Source organism: Rhea americana, unplaced genomic scaffold (genome assembly GCF_003343005.1).
Source record: "Rhea americana isolate MKP2758 unplaced genomic scaffold, rheAme1 scaffold_61, whole genome shotgun sequence".
In the NCBI taxonomy this organism is placed as follows: domain Eukaryota; kingdom Metazoa; phylum Chordata; class Aves; order Rheiformes; family Rheidae; genus Rhea; species Rhea americana.
This window is the reverse complement of record NW_028186768.1, coordinates 549,282-564,782: the sequence shown is the minus strand read 5'-3', so window position 1 is coordinate 564,782 and position 15,501 is coordinate 549,282. Positions and strand designations below refer to the sequence as shown.

Below are 15,501 nucleotides of genomic sequence, written 5' to 3'. Positions count from 1 at the left end.
AAAAAAAAAAAGAAAAAGAAAAAAGAAAAAAAAAAGAAAAAAGAAAAAAGCATCTCATAAACTCCAGAGACACTGCCATTGTTTTAAAACACAAGGGTAGCAGAGTGTTTGATTCATCATGGTTCTTATACAAAAAAACCCTGATATTATCATATCATATTGTCAAACATGGAAACAAGCAAGAGCGGTAACAACTTGTATTAATAAAAAAGCAGAACTTGAACAAACTGTTAAGCACCAAGAAGTGCTAACCAGATGAGAAAATGCATGACTCAAAGATGCACGAGTACTTTTATACAAATAGGCTCTACATTGCCCTGAAAATATAGATACTTATCATCTAATTTTAGCTTAAGCTGCCTTTAAGAACTSCTATTTGCTGGTTTTCTTGAGGGAAAAGAATAGAATAGACTTCTAATGTTCTCTCTTCACAGTGGTGAAGATAAGGAAATTTTAATGTTAATCTAAGAGATTACAAACACTTCTGAATGGTTTCCCTCAGTTCTCTTGCAAAGTGCCTCCAAAAAGATACTTAACCTGTCCAGTCAACCCTCTGCAGCAGACTCCTGAACCTAGGAGTAATTAGTTTGTTTCCCTTTGCAATTCTTCTATATTGAATAATTTCATTAACAAAAATAATTCTGGTCTATATTGCATGTTTGTTTGTTTGTTTGTTTGTTTTAAGAGAACTTTAGAACAGAGGCATGGGGAAAAAGGAGCAGGAAAACAGTATTAAAAAGCACAGAGAAGAAAAAAAGAATATATAAAGAGAAAGGAATGCAAAAAGAATGAAGAAATGAAAGCACATTTAAAACTGAAAATGCTATGAATAAACAGAAAGAAGGAACATTGCTCCATCTCCTTCATCACTGTTAAACTCAGTTGGAATGCTTTGAGTACGGAATTTCAGAAGTGGGAATAACTGAGAGGCCAATTTAATAAATGGACTCTAAAGACTTTATTGTTTGCTAATTTGGAATGAGTTGTAGTCTACTTCTGTAAAGCATAGTTTTACATTTTACCTCTGGATCCTTTTGCTAGCATTACATTCAGAACTTGATTTTGCTTCCTCAGGAAATGAATTTCAGAAGTCAGGGAATTATGTTCCTCTGAGCCATGGATAAAAATGTTTGCAGAACCTATAAATATATACATAAAAATGATTTATGAGTCATCCCTAGGTCATTAAATATTAAACTTCCCAGACAAGAACAATTTAAAAAATTGCAGAGAAAACATGCTATGCTATCCCTTATATGTTTTAAAGGTTTTCACCACAAACTGAGAGGCAACTCAGGTTAATGCCAAGTGACTCAAAGCTCTGCATCACAAATACCTCTCATCACTGGCCAGTCATTAACCAAATTGCAAAATTACCCCTAGCAGTTTTTACCCATCAGCCAAAAACGCAACAGGACCAAGTGCAGGAGTATTTTCCAACACAGATATTCTTTTAAAATGATATAAACTGTACAAAAGTCTACAGCATTCTGTAAAATTCTTATTTCAGTATTCAGCTGTTCATACTCTACTGTATTTAATGCTACCTTTACAGAGGGTAGCTAACAATAGAAACTAATCCACAGTGGGTAATGCAGGAATTAAAGGTAGTAAATCTGRTAATACATTTGCTACCCTGCCAGTCTAGAACATAAAGCTGGAATCATGGTGCTTGCCTCTGATTACAAACTGAGAACACATTTATGATCACAGGGATGGAGACTCATCAGTCTTAAATTTAGGTAACTAGGGCTTCCATCAATAGCCAATGGAAGAAACAGGCATGTCCAGAGAGTGACCCATCTGATGTAACCCCTACATGCCTCTCTGCAGATGAGTTGCACTGTCCTCTAAGATGCTGGCTCCAGTGCCACCAAGAGGAGCTCCGTGTAGCCAGCACTGGTTTAGATGTCTGACTTCTGGATATTTAAGGCTATAAATCCTATTCTGCGGATCTTGTGGCACTRGTCATACAAATCTAGCTGTTAAACTGAGTGTCCAGTTGGTCAAATTCCAGTCAGGAATTCCAGTCTGGGTATTGTATCTACACTATTCATCCCACAGTGGTGTGTAATGTTACACTGCATTCTGGAAACTGCCTTATTCCAAATTCAAGGTAGTTGCCTCTGAACTGCAAATGCAGTAATTGTTATTGCCCCTTATAACCTATTTATAGTCAGTAAAACACTTCACAACCCACTGGAATTAACATTACTATTAAAAGTTGATTAGTTATCCCAGTAACTATTATGCTTTAGAGCTTGAGAGAAGTACAAGAGCATCAACTATTTGGTTGAAAGAGAAATAACTGGCTGGCAAAAAATTAGCTGAATATATGAGGAGGATGCCTTTCAGCTCTGGCAGTTCAATTCAACCTTAGTAATCTCATTTTATTGTAATCCCAATTGAAGATTTTACTCACTACCTAACTGGGACRTAGTGTGCCATGATATGCACCTCTTGTTGTTACTGAAAGACTCAACGGCCCTGGAAGCCTGGCACTAATGGCATTTTACTATCTATATGTTAAAGAGTTGAGGTAGCTATGTGAACTCAAAAGCCTTTTTCTTTTCAGATTTTAACAAAGCAATTCAACTTGAAGTGGCAAAGCTTGATGGCCTCATCTTGATTCTAATTTAATTTATTGCCCATCACCCAGCTTTATCCTATTTAAAAAGTTATGCTATCACAGTCCTACTGAAAAGCTTCAGAACATAACTATTAGTTATCTTACAAAATAAGGGATAATGTAGATCGAGTGGTACTAAGGCCACAATCCTGCAATTTGACCCACTACTGGGACTACTACTTCTGTGCAGAACCCTGCTGACATCAATTATACTCTCCAAAGATGCAAAGGTCCAACTAACCAGAGTAAAGTGGAGCATCAGGACCTACAACTGCAGTACACTGAGTTTTCATTATGTTATGTGCCAAAAAAGTGAGTGCTAAGGAAGTGTACCTTGAARGTTTCAAAGGAAACACTGACTGAAAGACAGACACTGTAGAAAATCACAGCAAAGGGGAAGGAAATAAATATTCATTCCCAGATAAAGTAAAATAAAGATGTACTACAGTTGAAAATAAGTCTGAGTATATACATTAGYTACTTATGTGCTATAAAAAGCAAACAAAAAACCTTTTTAATGTTAACTGCTGTTAATAACATTTGAACCAAGTAAACTCAAAATTAAACCTTTGATTTTATTTTGAAGCCTAACATTTGAATGATTGAAGCAATTATTTTAGTTCTACTTGCACTTCAAATCTCAGCTCYAAAGTAATGATATAGTCATTACTGGCACTTTTGTCATTTATAGAATACTAGAAGCCAAAAGGCATTCAAATACTTAGAAAATCTAAATACTAAAAGCAGCATGGCAAAAATAGTGGGCAGATGTGTAKGTATACATACAACATAGATTAGAGAGATGGGAATACTTCTACGCATTAAATTTTGTTGAACAAACAACTCAAAAGAAAAAGAATGTAAGAGGCTTTCATTAACAACTAAGTATGTTACAACTTTGTTTTGCTTTTTAAAGGAAAACAAAGTAAGGATATTAAGTAAAGAGTAAAAAAGTTTTTAAAGGTTGTGTGTCAAGGATAAGATCTGCTTCAGTATCAGGTAGGAATTTCTTTTTACATTGAAAGYCAGTAACATTTAGCTACTTTTTCCTTTCTTCTCCAAATATTTCCTCCATGCATTGGTAGGTGTACTAAGGCAGCAAGAAGACAGATGTAAGGCATAAGACAGTTTATAAAGAAAATATACTTTCACTGGATTAATGGATGTCCTTGCCAGAATCTTTATGAAGCTGTAAAAGAGTTGGAACTGTTTCAGTGTGGTTATTTCATGAGAACAGCATGCTTTCCAGCAGTGTAAATACTTCATGAATGAAATGGATGCTTTTTATACACCTTTCCATCAATGTAAATTATTCTTGAAAGCAATCTGCCATTTGTAGGAAGTATCCATTTAAACAACAACAGAAATGGATCATGGAGATGATGTAAAACATAATGAATCTAATGTCAGTATTAGTGAAACCGAGTAAGAGGAAAGCATGTAGGTATTTATTGCCTGCTTCCACTGTGAGTAATATTGCATATTAATCAATTGCCCTATGGCAGAAAGTGTGGGAAGGAGAACAAGAACAAAGCAAAATGTGGGAAAGTATGCCTGGTTCTGTGTGCTTGAAAAGGTGCTACGAAAGCCTCCTTAGTGAGAGCCTGGCTATCTTCTTGTGAAAAGTTTTAAATGTACCACAGAGCTTGGCTTTCAAAGATGTTAAACACCAACAACAGAGAGCAGTGACTCTGAATTTGCATTCCTATTTTCAGTCTTTTTCATCCACTGATGTATATTAGAGTTTGGAATGAAAACCATCTATGTTAAAATTTCTATCAGTTCCTGTCAGGTATTTCTCATTAAAAAACTCACAATTCCATTTTGTGTAGGCCACATTTATCACACCAATCAAATCAAATGACAAGCTGAATATCATAGCCGAGGTTCTTTGTTCCATTAAGGCTATTTTGTCCCAGTATGTAAACACACATTTGCTTTAAAGCAATCAGAAAATTYCAGACAAGGAATCTCCAACAGTTCTGTTAGCAGTGTACTGACTACGCCTGATATAAAAGGAGAAGAGGTAGGAAAACTAATTCCACAATATTCAAACTTTGTATCAATAGTAACAATGTAATTCAGAGCAAAGCAACTCCTCCTCTACTTATGCCAGGCCCAGGTCACACTGAAATTACCTTGATACCACTGGCTTCCGCCCCTGCAACTGCCCCTGACTGGACATAGTGGAGAATTRAAAATAAAATGACATCATAAATATCAGAATACAAAACTTAAAATCAGAGTCTTATGATCCAATGATATCCAAAAGACAAAAAAATACAGGCTGTTAGCTGATAAGAGGACTAGATGGGTCTTTCACTTCTCTGATGAAATTCAATTCATGTGTGCAATTACAGGTGTGAGGACATCTACTGTATCTGTATCCAATAGAAAATTTGTGCAATGGATCAAGCAATGGAGCCAAGGAAAAAGCACATTATATCTGTGTTTATGGCACTCCACAGGGAGCGTGGAAAAGTTATGCTTGCTGCTGGAACTCAAGATACAGCAGCATTCAGAGGAAAGCACATCATTTTCCAACTGTAAAGGCACAGGGTTTACTCAAAAAAGCACACAAAAATTTCCAACAGATTTTGATCCTTCAGACTTCAAGCAGAAAAGATGGATTTAATTCATGATGAAATAATTTCTTACCTTGATCTAGTTCTTTGTCTGTAACTTGTCTTTCAAGCTGCTTCCTCAGTCTCTCATTAGTTTTTATGGAGTCTTCTAAACGTTGTCTCAGGATTCGAATTTCTTGCAGATGCTCCATTAATAACTCTAAATAAACCAAGACACCAATTTTTATATAGATCGAATGACTGTATTCCTTTCCATTGTGTACTCCCACCATACCTGCTGTTTGTTCAGACCAAAAAAAGTGATACAGAACTCTTAAAAATGGCAGACATTAAATATCTGACTCTACAACAGTATTTTTTCATATTCTACACAAACCACTTATTTTTAGTGACGTACAATGAAACAGTCTTGCAACTCCTGTTCTACATTTAAACTTACATAAATGTCCAAAAATTTTTTGTTTTTAATTTCTTCTTCCTACAAGTAGGAAGACTGTAGCAGATTACAATTTTACTTAGTTAAAATGTTTCCTGTATCTGGAAGTGAATTCAAGGTTCTGAAATACGCCTTCACATTTAGACTCAATGCACCAATTGTATACATTTTTCCTCATAATAATAGGAAGCTTACTAGAGCAACTCAGATATAAATTTGACTTTGACTTACACAATGCATCCTTTAATAAATAAAACTGTTCTATCAAGTTTCATTACAGTACCTTTTCCTTCTTGCTTTGCCGTTCTACGATTTTTGTTCCATCGGCTGTAAGTTTCAGCTTTACTCAGAAACTTAYCTGTTCTAACTGTCACTACCTTATTTGTCAGTTTATCCATGTCACACACTCCTGGTTTAGTCTGCAATATTTTTCTCCTGAACAGTACGTGCTATCTCAGCTATTAAATTTTCATCATTGCCTATAACAAACTACTGCAAGCATCACTTGTGCTTAGCGAAACTATCCAGGTCAAACATGACACCACTTATTAATTATGCAGCACTTACAATTCTCAAGGAAACACAATACTGGCTTTTATAAAATTAGAAAATTTCTCTTTTTCAATATAATAATCTCTTGACAATTGTCTATTTTCCCTCATAACTTGTCTATTTAAAGACTGTCTGGAGTACYGTAAAAGATGATAGTCTAAAACAACAAAGACACAAAATATCATAGTTAATTTTGTTTCAGACAGGAGGTAGTTCTAATCATTGTCATCTTTGTCTGCCTTATTACTGAAAATTGCAATGATTATGCAAGATACTGGAAAGCTGAAACAGACAAACATTCCTCATTATTTCTTAATTAGTTCCCTCGTGTCTTATTTATCACACTCCCCCAATATCTAGTGAATCTTCAAGGGCAAAAAAATTACCTGGGGGGAACTTRTTTGGCATAAGTGCCAGTACGCCATGCTGTCCTTCTGCCAGGTCATGTTTGTGCTCAGGTGATCCAAGAGATGACTTTTCTGACATATCAAAGTCAGAYAAGCTATGAAAAGCAGATGGTATAGGTGATTCATCCTTAAATTGCTGGTATATTGTGGTGGTGTTCTCCTTGCTCCTTGTGTGGCAAACAAAACATTTTTAAATACAAAAATGATTTTATTACTTTGGAAGCACAACAAACAGAAAGAAGTTAAATGGTGTTACATTACAGGACACAGGTAAAGCAAGAGATTTATGAGACAGAACATGAAAATCCTCTGTGCATCAGAGGTATGTATCTAGACTGAAATTCAGACCTCACTGAAGTTAGCTGGAATAACCAATGGACCTCAAGTCTAGCRTTCACATTCCAGCACTAGCCTATCTTAAGTCACCTTCGTGTCAATGGGAGTGAAAGCTGCCTTGAACAGGCAGCTAAGGATTTCYGTAGCACCAGACAATCCCAGGCTGCCATAAAACCAACACAGAGCAGCGTAGCAACACCTGCTCTCTTCACCTTCAGCATAAGGGGGTTTTGAGAATTAAGTGAGACAGCACTGTACTGCAGTGCTCCCGAGCCAGCCCCAAGGTCATGCAAACAGAAAGGTAGCTGACTGTCCCTTCTAGCAGCTGCAATTAAGATAACGCCTAAGCATACCCACCAGTGTATCACAGTGCACTAGTGAATGCTTTAGGTGCACTACTGAAAGGAACAATCTTGGTAGCATGATGCCTCACCTCAGTTATCTCAGCCATTTACTGAGATGTAGCAGAAAAAAGCCTGAGTTTGTTTTCTATGAATATTTTATTAACAAAATGGATATTAATGAAACGGACAACATAAGAAAAAGCCCGCCCAAAAGGTAATGCTGTTGAAGTTGTGCTAAGGACCGTGCAGCATCCTTATCAACTTATCAAACAACAGTATATTTAACAAACATTCAGTAGTACTCTTACCTTTGAGATAATTCATAAAGTTTAGTAACTTCAGTACCTATCAATTCTCCTGCAAAACAGAAATATCTGATTAGAAAAAAAAGACATTGAAATTAATACTTTTTCTCTTCAGTCTTAAGCATTTTATTTAAATATGTAAGTAGTAAATTAATGAGAATTTAGAGAAGTCAATGGATACTCAACAGTAATGCCAAAAGCAGCACAGGAGCAAAGCAATTTATAGCACAGCAACAAAGTAACAACTTGCTCGTGAGTTCAGAAAAATTACCAAGGAATGCCTATGTACCACATGTACCAGATTTTACAGCCTTACTGTTTTAGTTAACATACAAATGTAAAACATTGTGCTGCATTATGAAAGAAGAATTAGAGGTATATACACCATTACTTCTTCAATAAAATATTCATAAAAAAACAATTCTATCTCACTTGAATTTTGGCCACCTGCAGCCACGCTAACCAACTGTCCTTAATAAACAGGCACACACAGACGTTTGCCTGCAATATCCTCAGAGGCRTAGCATGTGACCATAAGCACAATTCAGTGTTAGAGATCTGAACTCGGACAGTAATTTGAATAAGGAAATAAGAATTTTGTGGTGTCACTTTCRTTCCCCATATTGTAAAAAAATTTCTGCAATTAAGCAAAAGTGGTAGGTAAGAGCTGCACAGCTGCAATTTCAGGGGAATGAACTGAAGGTCAGGATGGAAATGCAGAGACAGACGGTTGTTTATGCTTCTTCTTTACAGTCAATTCTTAGCAAGCTGAATGTTCTTTATAACCCCACAAACATCATTTTATTTTAATGTGTGATTCAATGCAACACCATTGTGTTAGATATATTGAATTGTCTCGGTTGTCAGTGACTTTTCACAGTATATAGAATACCATCTGTTGGTTTGGGGTTTTTTTAAAGGCGTTTAATGTTTATTCACTACACAATCGTCTTATTTGTAATGCAAGGAATCTCTGTAGCCACTGAAATCATTGAATATACTCAATCTTTTATTATACTGCTATGACACACTAGCCATAATACCTTTTCCTCATATACAGCTCCTTTATATGAGCCAATCAAAACTGCAACATACTGCCACTCTCTTTAAAGAAAAGCAGAATACAGACCATTGTATGCTGGGTCCTGAATGTTTCTGAACAAAGTGATCTTATAGAACCAATTTCCGGATGATACAGGAGTCAGGGTCCCTAAGTGTTTGGCTGAAGATGTCAATTTTGCAGCTGACATCCATGGAAGCATTGCCAGTAGTTTGGRTCAGAAAAGGTCACCCTTGTGAGAATAAGAAAAGGGCTTTCTTGCTGCATTTCACTTACGTTAGCACCCCGTTTCCATCATGTTGCCACTAATTTTCCTCAAAATAAGGGGTGAAAGTAATATGCATGGCCTTCTTCAAGCGACAAATGTCAATTTTGATGACTATTTTATGAAATATGGTGACATTTCAACTCTCTTTTATGAAAGACATAAACCTCCCTTTTCTTAACCAGACAGGCTATTTAACAGCAAGGTCCAGGTCACAGATAAACTAATTAGAAATGTAAGGAATAATAAAGCTCCTGAGACGGCTTCTTAGATGTTTAAGGCTCTGCCATTCCAACTTAATGCTTTGCCCAGCAATAGGTACGAACTGCATTAAACACTCAAAAGGAAAAGAGTGTTTTCAGGTCTGTAAACTCCCATTTTCCAGATAATAGGCAAATTTTCACTGACCGCTAAAAAGAYTTTACTTACTGGTACGCATTACAGTATGTCCCTTCTAGGGTATGGACTCCATTCAGCACTAGCAATTCTCTCCCACCAAGACAACACTTCCCATAYTGGCTTCTCCTAGAATGCCTTCTTGGGAGGCTCTCATTCTATTATTTTGCCTGACAGTAACCCTCAGATAGACACTGATTTACAGTACAACAGTCTCTTAATTTTACGAGCCGCTCAAAATTCTGAAAGCAAGTATTCTCCTCTGTCTTCAGATCAAACAGATTTTCCTCACTCCTACTCTGATTTTCTAGAGTGACCCAYTTGGGTGGAGTTCTCCATAAAGCCTAAGCCTCTTTTCCTTAGTGAAAGCAGTGACAGATGATTTTATATCTGCATACTAGTCAATTCTGCTTTTTCTACAAGAATATCAGATAATGTAGAAACCAGTACAGTATTGTCTTTGTAACTGAACCTCCATAATTGTCCAATCTTAGATTCCTGGTGGATTCTCCCAAAGCACTGGCCACAGGAAATTGGTTGGTGGACTATAATATGATAATTTTGTCTTTCACTGGAAAAGCTCAACTTTCTGCAGCATATTCACCTTTCTTGCAAGTGCCTGCTCTATAGGGGAAAAATCTTCAGAAACCTGCAATTTTTCTTTTTAGTTAAACACAGATTGTGTTAAATACTCACTGTGAATTAAGCTAATGGAAAGACTTCAGTGGAGATACTTTGAAATTTTGAGAGTGTTAATATACCCCAGACAATATGCCTGACATACTGTTACTTACCATACAGGAATTTCCTTTCTAGCTTCTCAAACAATAGTACACTTTGATTCAGCTGTTCACGGAAGCCTTCAGCAACATAATAATCTACATCACTGGCTTGAAGCAGTTCCTCAAAAGCTTTAACAAGGCTGGTCAGCTGTTGATGGTAAGTGACACAACTACTGCGGATGTCTTTAATTTGCTGGCGTTGAAAGGAGAGTTCTTGAGCTTGTGAATGAACTAATGAATCATATCTGAAAAAAGAAATTATCTTTGAAAGCAATATTCTGACCATAAATAACATTTAAARTGAATTAAAATTGTATTTCTAAGCTGTAATTTTATGTTACTTAATTTTCTTTCAGAACGTTCTTACAACCGCAATGACAAATGTGTTGTCTCTAACTGTTGAGTTTTCTATTTATAGGCATAACTTCTGGGTTATTATTCTTTACCAAACTGCTTCATTTATAAAATGGRCAGAAACTAGAATGATAGAATGATGAACTTGTTTGTATGCCTGGAGTAACCTGGATGGCATGTAAAGGTGCTAAAGTAAAATAAACAAAAGTAAATATTTGAAAATAATCTTTTTTAAGAATATGCTTGTTCTTCCTAACTGGTTCTTTTGATTCATTTCAGAAGAGCAGATGGAGTTGTCCATTCTTCTGAAACATTATGTACTGCTACCAGGAGCCCACTATTGGACTTYCTGAGCTGATGGTTCATCCAGTCTGACAAATTCCAGATTTCTCTGTATGTTTATTGCCAGAGACTTGACCATACATATACATACACATTAGCAGAGGGAGTGAAAAAGGCAGAGGGTCTGAAAAAAGGCGTAGGGGGGAATTAAACAAAACATGGGGCATAAACAAGAACTATGACACTGTGGGTTGTTATGAAATTTTCATTGTCATTCATATAGGAAGAGATACATAACCCCTTTTTTGGTCTGTCACTTGTGACTTATGCAGTTATCCTAGAACGTGGCAATAAAAACTTTGCAGCAAAACACATCATCTCATTTATTAATTTATACAATTATATCTTCTTTTGTAACACAGATGAGGTATATTTTCAAGGTATGTAAATCTGTATGAACTACATATCAGAAGTGTATTTTAGAATAGTAATACTAAAAGATATATTGCTGTCTTTGGTGGTGGTTGCTCGGTGTCTCCAGATTATTTCTACTCAAGCATTTCAAAGAATGCCAGTGGGCTGAATACCTTTTTTTGTCCATTGCAAAGACTCTCAGGAAAGCAATGATACTAGAGTCAGAAAATAAGTTTGGTACTATAAGACCACATTTTATGTCTATGATTTATATATAGGCTATCCAAATTGCTCAAATTGCTGCTCTCAGTCTTTCTATATGAAAAGCAAAACTGATACTTTCCAGCCTTCCAMGAATTATTTTCTAGTTTATGAGCTTATGCTATAAAATTTCATTCATTAGTTTCAATACATATCTACCTTCATTTCCTTCAAAGGAAGGTGCTACTGCACACAACTGCAAAATAAATTACAACTAGAGACTAAAATTCTTATTTTATACATAAAGYGTGGTCACACAAACAGAAGGGATAGCATGAATCTGTAAGCCAATTGCCCATAGAAGTACTTCTGGTTTAGAATTGATGTTGAATTTTCTTATTTTTTTCAATAGCAAAAATAATTCTGAGTGATATGAAACTGTAATAGGCTGATTTTAGAGGTCATCTCTTCTTAGACAGTAACCTGAAGAGAGCTAACTCAAGCTCAGGAGATCACATCTGGCAGCAAAGAAAGTTGTGGGTTTGAGGTATGGGGAGAGGCACATCAGTCTGGCACTGAATCATTACAGAGCAGCAAACGGGATATTAGGAAGACTTCCGCAGTTTTTTTTTTTTTTTTTTAAGTATTTTTTATTTCAAGGCATCTTTTAACTAAATGTTTCAGTCGTCTTATGTTAATGTTAGTGAAATTTGGCCTTTACCATAACAATGTGCTTGTATGTGAATAAAGTGATCTTCATATTACCTTCCTATATTATTACTATCACTGTTTACAAAAAGGAACCCGAAACAGTAATGACATTACTCACTTGGATGGTGATGCTTCTCTAAGTTTGTTTTGAAGACAATACACCTCATTAAGAAGATGCATATTTGCAATTTGCTCTTTTTCAAGTTCTGCCTCATTTGCTGATATTGCTGATAGAACATTCTTAAGATTTTGTGTTGTCTCTGTATCAGGTGTTTTTGAAGTCTGTGAATTCTTATTTTCTGTGTGGATCTCATAATCCATCTGCTGATGTACACTAGAATACGTTTTAGTTTCTTGCATAGCGGTAGCAGTATCTTGCAATTGTATAACTTGTTCCTCCGCAGGCAAGGCTGTGGGACTCAAAACTACATTGGACATACCACTTGACAAAAGCTGGTTAGAGGTCTGTAAATGAAACACGAACACTTTGTACCTTTCAAGTTCAGACTTCATATTCTTAATTCTTTGTTTCAATTCTTCTATATCATCTATGACTTCACAGTCATCAAGCGCATCTGTGCTTGTTACACTCAATTTGAGAGAAAGCAGGCTCTTGGAACCTGAATAAGTTGTGGCGGAGTCAATGTCCTCATGTTCCATGGAATAAAATTCTTCATTTATCTCTTTTAATGAATGCTGGATATTCATRTTGCTTAGGTTATGATGATTTTCAATTTCTGGAAAACAGGAGGCTTGTGTGTGAACATTAATATTTATTTATCTGCCATTCTGTTCTTAACAGCACTACAATGAATTCATTTGCTTCTAAAATAACAGAGTAAAAACGTGGAATGACTATGAACTATACTACACTTGCTTTGGAGTTCTGACCTCTTTCTGTGATCTGGTCTGCCCATTAATTCAACTTGCACATCAAATGTTCCAACCCCCGATCACCTTTCAAATAACCAATATTACATAAGGCATTGAGATTTAAAAGTAGACTCTATGACTTTAAATAGCTCTTCCTAAAACTTCTAATTAAATATTCTTTTTCTCCTCACTTCAAAAATCTATACAAAACCAACTGGAACATAAAGCCAGTGGAAGTTTAAAAAGATTATCAACAAAAGAGTAAAATCTGAAAAAAGGAACTTCAATGACTTCTTTTTAAAAAGAAGCGTCCTAAATAAAATCGATAAAAATGTTTGGTGTTACAGGTTTTACTGGCACTCACTTGGCATGCACAGGACAGCTCCTAGTTGACTTTGACATAAGTAATACCATCACTCCAGACTCAGACCAATAAAAGTTATATATTCCTACATATATGCTTATAGTTCTGCATAAGTTGACAGCTGTATGTATAAGCATCTAAGAAAGTGGTATTTTCTGGTTACCAGTAAATTAAATTCTCCTCTTCTACTAACTCTGCAAGAGATCACTACAACTTAGAACCTCTCTTTTGGGATATTGCATTTCACATTTCAGGTCAACCAGCCATTTTGATCCTTTCATATGAAGTATCTGTGCTGTACAAATTTATATCTGTTATCCTAAGATAGGAGTGATCATTTCAGAGCAGCTTGAAGGAAGACATTTTTTTGCAGAAAATTAACATGACAAGAAATAAATTCTTGACAGATATAATGCAGTGTCTAGCCCCAATTACCCTAAAAAGAAGACAGTCCAAAATACGGCTTCAGGAGCCAGCCAGCCTCCAGGTGGAACTGAAGAAAAATCTAAATCCTGAATTTTCTAACAGCAAAGAACTCTGAACAGAAAAGGAAAAGATCAAATCTATTTATATATAACAGTTTGTATCATGCTTAGATCAGTCTCAAACAATGTGATGTAAAGACCTAAACCTAATAACAAAATTAAAATAGCTTCATCTATTGTGAGGTAGCTTGGCAGTCACTGTTACCGCTTTAGGGTTTTCTGCTGTTGAGTAAATACAACCAAAAGGCAGGAAAATACGGAAGTTGTAATACTGGGCTATCATTATATTTGAAATTAAGGCAGGATGTTGTTCTGTGCAATATATGGATTGTTGCATACCATTTTTCATGTCATTTTTGTCATTTCTGTCACGATAGAATCACAGGACAGAAATGCTTCTGAACAAACTCCCATGCATCAGAAATCAAGACGACACACTGAATAAGAAAACACGACATTTAAGTTCATGATCTTCTCCTGCTTCTTCTCTACCTGAAAGGCATAATACTTTGACTTTGCAGCTGGTTGCTGCAGTAAAACAGATGTCAAAGGTGGGTGTGGATTCAGATGAAAAAAGAAAAAAAAATAACCAAACATATAATAGATAAACTCCTAAACTCCAGAATCCTGATTTCATGCAAATGTTTCTGATAAAACAAACAGGAAATAAAAATAGATACTAGGGAAGCAATATTTCTGATTACAATATTGGTTTTAGTTTTTAATGAGACATTGCTCTTTAATTAAAGAAGAATAAGGTCCCTATGCATATATGTTTCCACACCCACAACGTGCACACACAGAACATGACTCTGCAAACCAAATGACTGGCTTCAATGAAACTACTCACATGAGTAAAAGTACTGATGTGACCAAGATTTACAGAATTGGCTGATTACTTTGTACTTCACATACATCAGGTTAACTACAAGATTCAAGCCATCCTAAAAAAGACTAATAGAAATGTAGAAACACGTAACACAGTACTAAGCCTATTTACATTTTCATTAAGTGCTTCCATTAGCTTTCAATCTAGCTGAATGCCTTCAAATAATTCAGATAAGCAAAATTCTATCATTCAGTTGCTTCAGTCCAATAGTTCATCACTAGATGCAGAAGCATAAAGTAACAAAGACCTAATTCACAGAAGAGTTCAGAAGTGAGGATATTTGCAGTATGGATCGGGGTTAGGCACAAAACTCATTATTTTTACTGGAAACAAGCCTTATAAATCCCTTTGATCCTTCTGAAAGCAAAACCCTTAAAAGACTAACATTGGATTCTTAGAGTAATTAATCTGTACTAGCTAAGTAAATGAGATTTAACACCCAGAAATAATGGTAAAGGAGACAATTATCTGCACTAAATTACATTTTTGCACAACTTAGAAGAAATCATAGCTTCAAAATCTTGTTTTATATTACACTATATGAATGCCCTACCTTGATAGTTTTGCTGTTTTTTGCCCATTGCATATTCATTTTTGCCCCCAGAATCAGATGCAACATCTTGTGACTCCACCTGGACCTCACCATTAGCCAGTTTGATCAATGGGTCAGCTGGAGACAAAGGGGAGGAACAGACGGGTTCAGTAAATGACTAAAAAAAATAAGTGGGGATATGAAGAAAAAAAAAATGATTCTGTGACAAACCAACAGGAAAATTATCTAAGGAAGAACAGCTATACAAAAATAACAAATGATTCTGGTGATGTCAAACA

General features: G+C 35.7%; 1 protein-coding gene across 3 annotated transcripts in view; it reads right to left on the bottom strand.

Moving 5' to 3' along the window:
• CDK5RAP2 (CDK5 regulatory subunit associated protein 2) overlaps positions 1-15,501 on the bottom strand; it is an 80,995-nt gene that overhangs the window by 13,784 nt on the left and 51,710 nt on the right. For 2 of the 3 annotated variants that reach the window (XM_085320086.1, XM_085320087.1), the window contains exons 24-30: positions 15,224-15,340; positions 12,178-12,796; positions 10,110-10,342; positions 7,598-7,646; positions 6,589-6,776; positions 5,288-5,413; positions 1,023-1,139 (exon numbers count right to left, since the gene is read on the bottom strand). In XM_085320086.1, coding sequence (XP_085176212.1) covers positions 1,023-1,139; positions 5,288-5,413; positions 6,589-6,776; positions 7,598-7,646; positions 10,110-10,342; positions 12,178-12,796; positions 15,224-15,340 — 1,449 coding nt within the window. The remainder of the gene's footprint in view (positions 1-1,022; positions 1,140-5,287; positions 5,414-6,588; positions 6,777-7,597; positions 7,647-10,109; positions 10,343-12,177; positions 12,797-15,223; positions 15,341-15,501) is intronic. The other variant, XM_085320085.1, reaches the window with a different exon arrangement.